At 34.4% G+C, this 13,374-nt stretch overlaps 1 protein-coding gene across 4 annotated transcripts in view; it reads left to right on the top strand.

Moving 5' to 3' along the window:
• TRPC1 (transient receptor potential cation channel subfamily C member 1) overlaps positions 1–12,657 on the top strand; it is a 46,722-nt gene extending 34,065 nt beyond the window's left edge. For all 4 annotated transcript variants that reach the window (XM_007524071.3, XM_007524070.3, XM_060197557.1 and 1 more), the window contains 6 exons: positions 1,561–1,700; positions 4,156–4,299; positions 5,567–5,742; positions 8,178–8,379; positions 9,116–9,310; positions 10,827–12,657. In XM_007524071.3, coding sequence (XP_007524133.1) covers positions 1,561–1,700; positions 4,156–4,299; positions 5,567–5,742; positions 8,178–8,379; positions 9,116–9,310; positions 10,827–11,054 — 1,085 coding nt within the window. In that variant the 3' untranslated portion in view covers positions 11,055–12,657. The remainder of the gene's footprint in view (positions 1–1,560; positions 1,701–4,155; positions 4,300–5,566; positions 5,743–8,177; positions 8,380–9,115; positions 9,311–10,826) is intronic.
• Positions 12,658–13,374: the final 717 nt, after the last annotated feature.

Below are 13,374 nucleotides of genomic sequence, written 5' to 3'. Positions count from 1 at the left end.
TAGTATGTGGAAGTTAAAATTCATTCTTGGTTTCTAGATTGTTCAAAATATTTTTAAAATTTATTTTCCCTTTTGTTGCCCTTGTTTTTTATTGTTGTTGTAGTTATTGTTGTTGTTATTGATGTCATCATTGTTAGATAGGACAGAGAGAAATGGAGAGAGGAGGGGAAGACAGAGAGGGGGAGAGAAAGATAAACACCTGCAGACCTGCTTCTCCACCTGTGAAGTGACTCCCCTGCAGGTGGGGATCCGGGGGGCTCGAACCAGGATCCTTAGCCAGTCCTTGTGCTTTGCGCCCTGTGCACTTAACCCGCAGTGCTACCATCCAACTCCCTGCTAAAAACAAAATTTTAAGAGGACATTTTCTCTGTATTCATATGAGCTACTTCTGAAAACCTGTTATATTAGTTATAAGGAAAGAAAATTTTACCATTTATCTATAACTTACTGCTAAAGTAGTAGGAAAGAAATATTTTTCTTGTTACATAAATAAAATTCAGTTTGCTTAGTTAGATAAGAATTAGTTATTTTTTAATAGTAAAAACTCTGAGCTCGACATAAATATAATAATGATATAAATATTACTGTTGTCACTGGTTATCAGAAAAGTGTTAAAAAAACTGTAACTACTACTTTTTAAGTATGATGGTCCTATTTTCGGTAATATTTGTATATACACATACAGCACAACTACTTTTCTATGCATTTTCTGCCTCTTAGAAGAATGTAGTGGAACTGGGTGGTTGCATTCCTGGTTGAGTGCACATGTTACAGAAGAATGTAGTGTGAATTAAAATTCCTAAAAGTGTTACTTAGTTCAGTCTGTGATTTGAAACAGTTCTGAAAAAGCCTTGCCAAGGATGTCTTCTGAGCCTGCTGTATAACTAAATCAACTCTGGGCTTCCTTAAATATAGATCTGAATCTGCTCTTAGGGACTATGTAAGAATACATATATAGTTTCCCTGCTTGTCTAAAGTCACTATTATTTTAAGCGATGAGCATAACAGTTCTGGAACAGATAGCTCTAGAAGGATGGAGTTACTACCCACTGAGTGGGAAAGTGTGTTAATGCAGTGAGTGTGAATGCACAGGTTAGGAGTTCAGTTTGGGTGGCCAACTAGAGAAATAGATTAACCAAGTACTTTTACAAGTTAAGTTTAGGACAAAAGTTTAGAGGTGTAAATTATTATATAATATAGATCTAACTTAGAGGTAAAGGTATGAAAGTTGTCACATAGATGATAATTAAAATCATTAGATGTAACTGGATGAAATCACTTTAAAGAAATGAGTATAGACAAAAGAAAGGACCTAGAACTGAGCTCTTGGAGGGGGTTATAAATGTGTGGTTAGCATCAAATTGGTTTTTAATGCTTATTTTGTATCATTTATGAAGATCTCTTAGGGAAAGATATGTAAAACTATAGGTTGAAATCTGTTTATTTTTTTCTTCTGAATGAGACTGTAGTTGACCCAAATGTTATTTATTTGATACTCTGATTTCTTAGTTTATTACTGAATTTAAAGTGTTATCTGACTTTTTTTCTTCCTTTTTTTAGGTATGATTTGGTCAGACATTAAAAGACTCTGGTATGAGGGGTTGGAAGACTTTTTAGAAGAATCTCGTAATCAACTCAGTTTTGTCATGAATTCACTTTATTTGGCCACCTTTGCACTTAAAGTGGTTGCTCACAACAAGGTGACTATTCACTGTGTCCAGTGGAGGTACAAATGAAGTTTATTTAGGAAAAAGCCAGGGATTTTTGTTGTTGTTGTTTCACTCTGCTATATTGATCCAAGTTTATGTTTTGTGTATTTTCATTTCTAATTTGTTCCTGTGCAAAGAAATCATGCACAGTGGTTTTTATTTGTTTGTTTTTGTTTTTCCTTTTCCTTTCTAAGTTTAAAGTTATTAGTAATGTTTAAATGTTGGTTACTTAATAGGTGTTAGGCACCATGGTTGATACTTGCTATCCCTTATTTTATTTTATCCTCACAGAAACTCTATGAGACAGATGTCCTCCTCCCCATTTTGCAAACAGAGGAAAAGGAAGTTCAGATAAGCTAAGTAACTTGTCCAAGACCACACAGGAAAAAACATATATGGAGAGAAAGAGAGAGACTGACTAGATTTTAATCCAGATCGGTCTAGGCAGTTTCTATCAAATGTGAAATCCTTATATCAGAACTAAGTTAACTTACCTCCTTGACCTTACTATACTAAATTAAGAAACCAAAATAGCTTAAATTTATTAGCCTTGAATATTTTTATATCTATCAGGGGAAAAAGCATATCTGAATGGAATTTACTACATAGCATTTTATACTTGGTTAACTACCACAATATAAAAAGTAAAACAAATGTAACTATTTTTCAGATGCCTATTTCTGAACTTAGAATCTGACAAAAAATCTAGCATTATAGAATCTTATACTTTTACTTTAATCAATATTTATGTCCCCCCCCAAGCCCAAAAAAGGCAATAGATTTTAGTTAATTAGCTGTGTTTATACCTTGAGTTTAGAATTCTTCTGACATAGCACATTCAAGGAATTGAAAGATTTGATTCTTTTCTGTTTTTGACTAAATTTTAACTATAGAAAAGGCAAAATAGTTATATTCATCATCTTTATTAACAATGTGTATACTTCTTTAACTGATCAGTAATAGATAACTTGTTTGTTAGGTGTGTTCAATGATAAAAGTTGTAAAATTGCTAAGAAATATTTATTGGCCACATACAGATAAATGTATTCAAAAGAGATTTTAAGCCATTGGTTTTTTAGACTGGTCCCTTTAATTCCAGAAGTGGTATGCCCAAATAATTCATTAGCCAAGTAATAACACTTTGAAAGTGAAAGGGAACACTATTAATAATCATGCCAGGGCAACTGGCATGAAATCTGGAACTATTCCAGGCCATTGCAGTATGTTGTATAATACTCTAACTAGATACAAAACTGTCTTGAGTACAATAATGGACTTTTTTTAAGGGGACAAGATTTTCTATATTCTGTTCTGGAATTCTCAGCCAAAGGAAGTATCTGGACTAATTTATTATGACAACTAATTAATTGACAGCATACATAGTTAAGGTTTTTCTTACGGAATTTGTGAAAAACTCGCCAGTATTTCATTTATAAAATATTTAATGGCAGTTAGAAATTGTCTGATCTGGGAAATTTCCAGGGGGCAGGGCCATGGAATAGCAACACACTGCTAAGGAAAGGAAGAATCTGACATAGATTGGTAGAACTATCAGGCTTTCATCAGATTGCTCGTCATAAACCTTAGAGGCAAGAAGGGAATGGAATGGCATATTCACTGTATTAAAAGATAAAAATTGCCAGTCACAAATACTCTCTCCTACCAAATTATCCTTCAAGTATGAAGGAGAAAGTAAAATCTTCCCAAACATACAGAATCTTAAGGAATTCACTACCAACAATCCTGCTTTGCAGGAATTACTGGAAGCAGTTCTACATGAAAAGAAGAAAAGGAGCTCCAACTCCAAATAAAGTGATCTGTGGTAGAATAGAACCAGTAACACTAACAGTAGCAAAAGAAGAAAGCAAATGCTTAGGAAAAGGGAGGACAAAAGAGACAAAGCAACATGATCAATGTCGGTGAACACAGGCCAACTATCAAAGGCCTAGATATTAGCCCAGAAACTCTAAAATCCAGATCTATGCCTCATCTTGGATGGAACCTGAAAAAGGTATTGGGTGGGATGAGTCAAGAAGAGAGTATTGAATACTAGATGACTCCACATGTAGGTAGAATTCAAGAATTAGGGTCAGAAAGGGGAAACAGAGAACACAACACATTTTGGACTTGGGGTGGTGTATCAAAGCAAGGGACTCTGTGGAAGGATCAGAACAAGGGAGCTAGATGGAGAGGTGGGATCCTGGGTTGGAGGGGGGGGGATAAGATTATTTTGCAGACACCCATCATTCAGAACTGGGAAATTGTGCCTCACGCAACTCTTTTATTTAGTTACAACATTGTTCCTTATATTCTATGAAATATAATTGTAGATTCCCCAAAGGACACATAATTAAAATAGTCTTGTTTCTGACTATCAGAATATATTTGTTTTCATTTTCCTAATTGAGATTTCTATTTACATTTGGCTTTTTTGTTCTAATTTTAGTTTCATGATTTTGCTGATCGGAAGGACTGGGATGCATTCCATCCTACACTGGTGGCAGAAGGCCTTTTTGCATTTGCAAATGTTCTGAGTTATCTTCGTCTCTTTTTCATGTATACAACAAGTTCTATTTTGGGTCCATTACAGGTAAATAATTCAGATTTCCTAGAGTATTTATGTGTATACTGTTGAATCTGTCTACTGTAACATTATTTTCTCATGAGACTAACACCAACTTTGCTTCTGAAGGTAACTACAATTAAAAGGACACAACATACTCATCTGCCTTGTTACTTGAGAACTAAATCTGGTCTTTTTTTTTTCTATTTTATTTTTAAAATTTTATTTATTTTATTATTTTTAAAATTTGTTTTTCTCTTTTTTAATTTCTTTATTGTGGAATTAATGTTTTACATTCAACAGTAAATGCAGTAGTTTGTACATGTATAACATTTCCCAGTTTTCCATATAACAACACAACCCTGACTAGGTCCTCTGTCATCCTTTTTGGACCTGTATACTACCCCCCACCCCCACCCCAGAGTCTTTTACTTTAGTGCAATACACTGATTCCAGTTCAGGTTGTACTTGTGGTTTCTCTTCTGATCTTGTTTTTCAACTTCTGCCTGAGAGTGAGATCATCCCATATTTATCCCTCTGTTTCTGACTTATTTCACTTAACATGAATTTTTCAAGGTCCATACAAGATCCGCTGAAAATGGTGAAGTCACCAATTTTGGTAACTGAGTAGTATTCCATTGTGTATATAGACCACAACTTGCTCAGCCACTCATCTGTTGTTGGACACCTGGGTTGCTTCCAGGTTTTGGCTATTACAAATTGTGCTGCTAAGAATATATGTGTGCACAGATCTTTTTGGATGGGTGTATTGGGTTCCTTAGGATATTATATTTGAATGTCCAAATATACGGTACTTAACCCTCCATTGAAAAACAGACTTAAAAAAGAAGAGAAAAACAGACTTAGACTTTCAGTGAACAGGTATAATTCAAGTTTATAGTAGATTTTAAAGCAGTTCAATAATACCGAATACAATGGAGAGAAATATAATTGAGGGCTGGGAAAACAGCATAATGGTTATGCGAAAGGCATCTCGTGAGAACCCAGATGTATATGGGCCAGCTAATTATTAATAAAGGAGATAATAATAACATTAAGTGATATAGGAAACTTTCTTTAACAAACAGTATTGAGAAAGCTAGGCAGCCATTTGCAAAAGAATGTTGGCATAATTAGATCCTTTGTTAGTTTTGATGTTTGAAAGTCCTGAACTTTCTCAGTCAGGTGAAGCATAAGTAGTCTGAATTATATGTTAACCTTTTATTGTGTGATCATGTAATAATTAACTTTTTTATCCTGATGATTTTAATAACACATGTGATACATTGCCTAGATTTCAATGGGACAGATGTTACAAGATTTTGGAAAATTTCTTGGAATGTTCCTCCTTGTTCTGTTTTCTTTCACGATTGGACTGACACAATTATATGATAAAGGCTATACTCCCAAAGAACAGAAGGACTGTGTAGGAATCTTTTGTGAAGAGCAAAGTAATGATACTTTCCATTCGTAAGTGTCTTTTAAATCTCTAGTATCTATTTCTGTATTCTGTTATATTATGTATGGGTTGGTACCTTCAGGAATAGAATCTTAAGTTTTCTTTTATTATTTGTTTATTTATTTATTTATTTTCCTTCAGAACCTTAAGGTATTGAGTGAAAGAAAAGGTCTCTGGGGAAGGAGAGGCAGGGAGGAGTCGAAGAGAACTTTGGGGTCCTGGTATATGATGATATAAAAGTTGTGGGTTAGAGTATTCTTCAGATAACTTCCACAGAAATGTGAGAAATTACACCCATATATCAGCGACTGCACTATAAACCATTAACCACTCCAGTAAAGATGATTAAAAAACAAAAAATAATATTTAAAAGAAAACTCCTTTTTAATGTTCTCAAGGACTGGTGAAATAGCCCATTTGCATAGCGCACTGCTTTGCCTTGTCAGCAACCCAGGGTCGAGCTTAGCTTTCACTGCATTAAAGGAAACTTTGATGTTGTGCTTTTTCTCTCTGCTTCCATCTAAAATAATCATAAAACTCTAATAAACATTCAATTTTGTGAGTAATTTATATAATCTCTTTATGATAAAATCATATAAAGAGTAGACCCAAATTATTATATTGGTTCTTCTACTTTGGTCTACCATAACAGAAACTCTTAGCATTTTGTTACATAGAACATGTTGGACAGAATAATTGCTTATTGGTTCTGTACATTAAAAGACATTTAGTCTTGTCTTAAATGCCCCTCAAGTCCTAAATGTCAGTAGCAACTTTTAGTCATTGTTACAGCTAAAATATACTCCTTATCTCTCTTAGTAGCTCTTTAGAACTGAGACTCATTAGAGCTTATAAAATTTTTTTGTGGAATTGAACATTCATTTCTCCAGCAGACAAAATACTCATCTATTCTAAAAATAATTGAGATGGGATGTGTAATTATACATGTGTTGGTATTCATACTATATACCAACTATTTAACTACTTGCATGCTATTTTAGTTGAGGAATAAGATTAAATTTAAATATTTATCTAACACCTATATATGTCCATGGATTTTATTGAAATTAAGTTACTAAGGCAGTAAAAAGAAAAAATATAGTAATATATGTGTGTGTGTGTGTGTGTGTATGCTTTTTTTTATTGCCACCAGGGTTATTGCTAGGACTTGGTACCAGCACTATGAATCTACCACTCCTGGTGGCTGTATTTTTTTCTTTCTATTTTATAAGACAGGAAAGAGAGAAATTAAAAGGATAGGGGGAGTTGGACACCTACAAACCTGTTTCACCATTCCTGAACAACCCCCCACCCCCTCATAGGTGGGGAGTGGGGCTCAAACCCAAGTCTTTGTGCATGGTAATGTGTGCACTTAATCTGGTGCATCCCCACCCAGCCCCCAGTACATAGTATATTAAGCAATATTAAGGACTAAAATTTGGACCAGAGAGGATTGTGTGAGAGAATTCTGTTTTATATAGAAGACCAGAGAGGGCCTCACATAGGATGGTACTCCAGTAAAGATACAGCTGGTAAAGGATAAGGCCATGAAGAAGATAACCTGGAGGGAGGGATAGCATTTGCAGAAAGGGAATAGCAAAGGCAAGTTCCTTGAAATGAAAGTATGACTGACATATTCAAGGAGAATGGGAAGTCATGCTGCATGCAATGTAGTGAATTTGAAGAAGACTTGAAGGAGATGAGGTCAGAAAGGCAATGTGGATCAACTCGGACCTTGTCCATCTTTATAAGGACTTAGGACTACAGAGACTGGAGACATTTGATGTTATTGTGTAGAGTGGTAAAATTTAATTAGGTGTTAATACAGTTGTATGGATTGCTGTGCTGAGAATAGACAGAAAGTTGGTAAAGCTAAAGAGTTAAGAGTGACATATCCCTGGGCCAGCAAAACAGCTTACGAGTGTGCTGCTTATTGTGTGTGCAGCCCCACCACATTGAAGTGCTCTCTCACTCTCTGTTTCTCTGCCTTTTATGTACATAAAAGAAAGAAAGAGGAGCCAGGCAGTGGTGCACCCAGTTGAGCACACACATTACCATGCATAAGGACCAGGGTTCAAGTCCCTGGTCCCCATCTGTGGACAGGAAACTTCGCTAGTAGTGAAGCAGTTGTTGGAGGTATCTTTCTCCCTCTCTTGTCCCCCTCCCATCTCAATTTTCTGTCATGTCAAATAAGATGAATACATTTTTTTAAAGTCCACAGTAGTACAATAAATTAAAAAAATTAAACAGAGAATGAGATTTTCCTTTTTGTTTTTTCTGTATCTTCTGTTTACATTTTCCAGTACTGTTAAACCCAGTCATTTATTTTTTCAAATAATGTTATTTTTTCAAATAATGTTCAAATAATGTCCATTTATATAAATGAATTCATTTTTTACTAATCATGTGATTTTCCTCTTCAACAAAAATATAATTGTCTTTACAGGTTCATTGGCACTTGCTTTGCTTTGTTTTGGTATATTTTTTCCTTAGCACATGTGGCAATCTTTGTCACAAGGTTTAGCTATGGAGAAGAATTGCAGTCCTTTGTTGGAGCCGTTATTGTTGGTACATACAATGTCGTGGTTGTGATAGTGCTTACCAAGCTGCTGGTGGCAATGCTTCACAAAAGCTTTCAGTTGATAGCAGTAAGTATTCTTTTAAAAACCTTATATTTTCTTCAGATCACACCAAATATGTATATAGCATGCATAAGACAACCAAAGATTATAAGACTTTAAAATTTCTTAAGACTTAGGGGCTTGCAGGTAGCTCAACTTGTTGAGCGTACACATTACCATGTGCGAGGACGTAGGCTTGAACCCTGGGCCACCACATAGGAGCACCTGCAGGTGGGAAGCTTCCTAAGCAGTGGGTTGTGCTGTAGGTATCTCTGTTTATCTCTGTTTCTCCCTCGCCCTCTATCAAAAAGGGAGGAAATGACCATCAGAAATAGTGGCAGAATTAGGCAGGCATCAAGCACCTGCACTTACCCTGGTGTTAAAAATAAAAACTCACGTCATTTAAAAATTTAATCTAGGACTGACCAAACAGCTTGCCTGGATTATGTGTTTTATCATGTACATGACCCAGGTTCAAGCCCAGCCCCCGTCAATGACACTGGAGGAAACTACAGTGCTGTGCTATCCTTTTCCTCTCTGTCTTCCTCTATCTGAAAAAGTTATCCTAGAGTAGTGAAGCCATAGCAATGTCCAAAATAAGTAAATATTTTAAAGTATTTAAATAAGTAATTACTTGCAATTTTTGAATCAATTTTTGGCCTACAAGGTATGGAAACATTTAGGCAGTTTAACCCACTCCATCCCCCATTATATGAGTGTGCATTTTATGTTCTGTTACTACTTTTTCACTTGACTCTTACAGAATCATGAAGACAAAGAATGGAAGTTTGCTCGAGCAAAGTTGTGGCTTAGCTACTTTGATGACAAATGTACATTACCCCCACCTTTCAATATCATTCCTTCACCAAAGACTATCTGCTATATGATTAGTAGCCTCAGTAAATGGATTTGCTCTCATACATCTAAGGGCAAAGTTAAACGGCAAAACAGTTTAAAGGTAAGAAATTAGAAGTTTGAGTTACAGCCTGGAAGTCTTAACAATTCATAATCTCAGGTGTTTTCTAAAGCATAAACATGCAGACTTACTTAGTCTTAGACTGTCTGATTTATTAATTATTTATTCTCTTTTTGTTGCCCTTGTTTTTATTGTTGTAGTTATTATTATTGTCATTGTTGGATAGGACAGAAAGAAATGGGGAGAGGAGGGAAAACAGAGAGGGGTTAAGATAGACACCTGCAGACCTGCTTCATTGCCTGTGAAGTGACTCCCCTGCAGGTGGGGAGCTAGGGGCTCGAACCAGGATTCTTACGCGGGTCCTTGTGCTTTGCGCCACCTGAGCTTAACCCGCTGCGCTACCATCTGACTCCCAGACTGTCTGATTTTTTTTTCACTCCTTTATTATCTAACTACTCAACTATCCATAAAGTAAGGATTTAAGAAATATTTGAGATTGAAGTATAAATATGCTATTTGTTCATGAAAACAGTAAGAAAACCTATTTTTGTCAGCGTAAAGAATAGCTACTAGTGTTAGCTTTTTCTTTCTTGCCTTTTTTTCTTTACTAGAGCACTGCTCAGCTTTGGCTTATGGTGGTGCAGGGAATTGAACCTGGACCTTTGGAGCCTCAGACATGAGAGCCTCTTTGCATAACTATTATACCATCCACCTTGCTTTCTTATTCTTCTTGAAATTATGCAGTACTTGAACAACTCAATGCACATTGCCATAAACCAGAGGTTAGCAAACCTTTTCTGTAAAGGGTCAGAAACTTAAGTATTTCAGACTTCAATTTAAGACAATTGAAACTATGTATAACAAGAGAAAACACAGTAAATCTTTATTGACAAAATTAAAAATGTAAAATAATTTAGTTATAATTTTGTATTATCCATTAGTGAGTAGAATGGATCCATTTGTGTGGGGGCAATAACATTTTCTTCAGTTGAGATTTAAATTAGTGTTCCCTATCATCAAATTGATTGAAAAAAACACATTCTGATTGTAATAACCACTCTTAGCTCACAATCCATAAAAACAGAAATAGGCCATATTTGGCCTGTGGCTCACTCTTAAGATAATTTTTTAATTAAGACAAGCATACAGGTATATAACCAAAATAAATATATTAGCTGTGCTTGTCTAAACAAGTATTGAATATTATTTTGTAACATATAGTAGTAAAAATATAGTCTGAAAAAGCTGAAAAGTATGTTTGAGGGGCCAGGCGGTGGTGCATCAGGTTAAGCACACACATTACAGTATGAAAGGATCCAGGTTCAAGCCCCTTGTCCCCACTTGCAGGGGGAAAGTTTCACAAGTGGTGAAGCCAGGCTATAGGTGTTTCTTTCTCTATCCCACTTTGTCTCCTCTTCTCTCAATTTCTCTGTCTCTATCCAGTAATAATTAAATAAAAATATATATTTTTTAAAAAGTCGTGTTTGTATCTGAATATGTTTTAAATTGCCTGATTCAAATACTGTTTATATATGTTGTCATATTATTTGTTTTGAAGGAATGGAGAAATCTGAAACAAAAGAGAGATGAAAACTACCAAAAAGTGATGTGCTGCTTAGTACATCGTTACTTAACTTCCATGAGACAAAAGATGCAAAGTACAGACCAGGCAACTGTAGAAAATCTGAATGAGCTACGGCAAGATCTCTCAAAATTCCGAAATGAAATTAGGGATTTGCTTGGCTTTAGGACTTCTAAGTATGCTATGTTTTACCCACGAAATTGATATTTTTCTAAATCATGTAGAGAATAATTTTCAACAATATATATGAGACTGTATTTGCATAACCTGGAATTATACTAAAAGATATATAGTGAAATAACTATGTAAAAGCCATTCTTTAAATTGTTTATAGCATAATATATGTTATGTAAAAATGGTGTATATAGAATTAGTTTTTTAAAACCTCTGTAGATGACTTTTTGCAGGGGAAAAACAGATTTAAGTAGACTTTGTTTGCATGTTACTTGGTTTTCGTATTTGAACAATATTTTCACATTTTCTGTGATTAGAAGACCAGTTTTAGGGGTGGACATTGCCAGAAGGATATGTAAAATGAAGATCAACTAATATGAGCTGATCTTCTTCCATAAAATAAACTTGAAATTTAGAAGTTGTCATTAAAAAAAATCTATTTTAGGAGTTTAAATATAGCTTAGTGTTTATTGTTTAGGAATATAGTTTTATCAAAAATAATAGTCTATTTTTTCTTTTATTTTGTTATTAAGTAACAAAGGAAAACCCCTAATGAATATTTTATTTATATGTCTGTATAGATCTGAATTCATTTCAGTCTTCGTTATTGTAACATATTTACTTTTACATGGTTGTGATCACTTTTTTTAATAGTTTTTTTATATATACATTTCCATGTATTGAGATATATAGTTCACATATTTAAATTTTATACAATGATATAGTTTTGGAAAATATAGTTAGTATGTATCTTTAGCATATTTGATGATAAGTTTGTGTAGTTCTCTAAGACTGCATTTAGTGGTGTTTTGATTTTTCTTTATAGTAATAGTATCATCTTTTTTCAAGTTGGCATCAGTGTTCATGGTTTTATAGCTAACCCAAAATATGGATTCAAAGATTCTTCTTTAACATGTTTGGCCACAGCCTATTTTTGGTTTTGTGAGCATTAGAGGACTCTTTAATGCAAGGCTCTATTTTATATTTGGTCTGAGGTTCTGGAGCTTAACTTCCAAAGTCTTTTCTACAGAATTCAGCATAGCTTCTATAAAAACGACTTCATGCTTACTTGTAAATTATTCTTGCTGCTTAAGATACATAGCATTGGTTTTTTTTTTCTTAACTGGAGAATAAAATGTGTATTTTCCCCTGTGTTCATGTAAGCATTTCCAGTTAAGGGGCTATTAGATATATAATTATCTTCTTAACTGAATGTCAGATGGTCTTAAGGCCACAGGGTGCAGGTAGCCCTTGGTCTATAAGTACCACCAACCCAGGGATCAGTTTCCAATGTTAGTGTTGTGTTTTATGTTAGTTTTATATTGGGCTTTTTTTTTCTTTTATTTTTCCCATTTTTTTAATCTTATAATTTCCAAATTATAAGTGTCCCCTCTTTGGGGAAGATTCTTATAAAAATGTTTATTGTAAAGTTATATATTTTGTCTATGATGGGGTTATGCATCCCCAGTTGGGATTTTACAACAGAGTTTTTAGTCATTCTAAAAAATACCTTATTATAAAATCAAAATATTTATAGAGTGCCTATGTGTGCATGAGTAACTTCAGAGGTATATTTGGAATGACAGCATAGTATAAGAACAAAGGTTAATAAAAACTTATTATAGATTATAAATTGGCAGTCTGTTCACTGTATTGGTAATAATATTTATTATATTTTGAGATATAATTCATATACTATAAAATTCACTATTTTGAAGAATACAGTTCACTATTTTTTTATCGTGGTAGCAAAGACATTAAATGCAAAACATTAACATCAGACCCCTTGGTATCATGTTCTACCTCCAGTGATAATCACATTTAGTTTTCAGCTATTTATTTTTGTGTCTATAATTACCATGCTTTGAAATAATATGCTCAAAGATGTGTATGTGACTATTTGTAGCAGCTTTATTCATAATTCCAAACTGAAAACAACCAAATAGCTATCAGCTGGTGAGTAGATAAGCATGTTGTGTCAGAATTCAGAATAGCAGAACCATTAGGGTATTTGTAGGCAGTGATTTGTTTATCTGGATTTGAATATACAAGTTTTGTAGTTAGTAGAATAGTCTCTGTGAACTTGAAGTTCACAGGGGAGGCATTGGGTAGGCAAAATAGGAGAGAAGTGGGAGAAAGTGAGGATAAGCTGGACTAAGAACCATATCACTTCTCACTTTCTTCCACTTAGAGGATGGGAGTCTTTTGTGAGAGTTGTTTTTGTGAAAGTTTTCCTGTATGAACTAAACTTACTTGGTCCAGAAAGTCATCAGATCTGAAGGACTCAAGAAACTTTGAAACAGTTGTGGGCATGACTGCTGCCTCATACCAAATTAAAGTAGTCAATAAC

This window comes from Erinaceus europaeus, chromosome 9, assembly GCF_950295315.1.
Source record: "Erinaceus europaeus chromosome 9, mEriEur2.1, whole genome shotgun sequence".
Taxonomy (NCBI): Eukaryota; Metazoa; Chordata; class Mammalia; order Eulipotyphla; family Erinaceidae; genus Erinaceus; species Erinaceus europaeus.
Note: the sequence above shows the minus strand (reverse complement) of the source record. Positions and strands in the feature narration are given on the sequence as shown.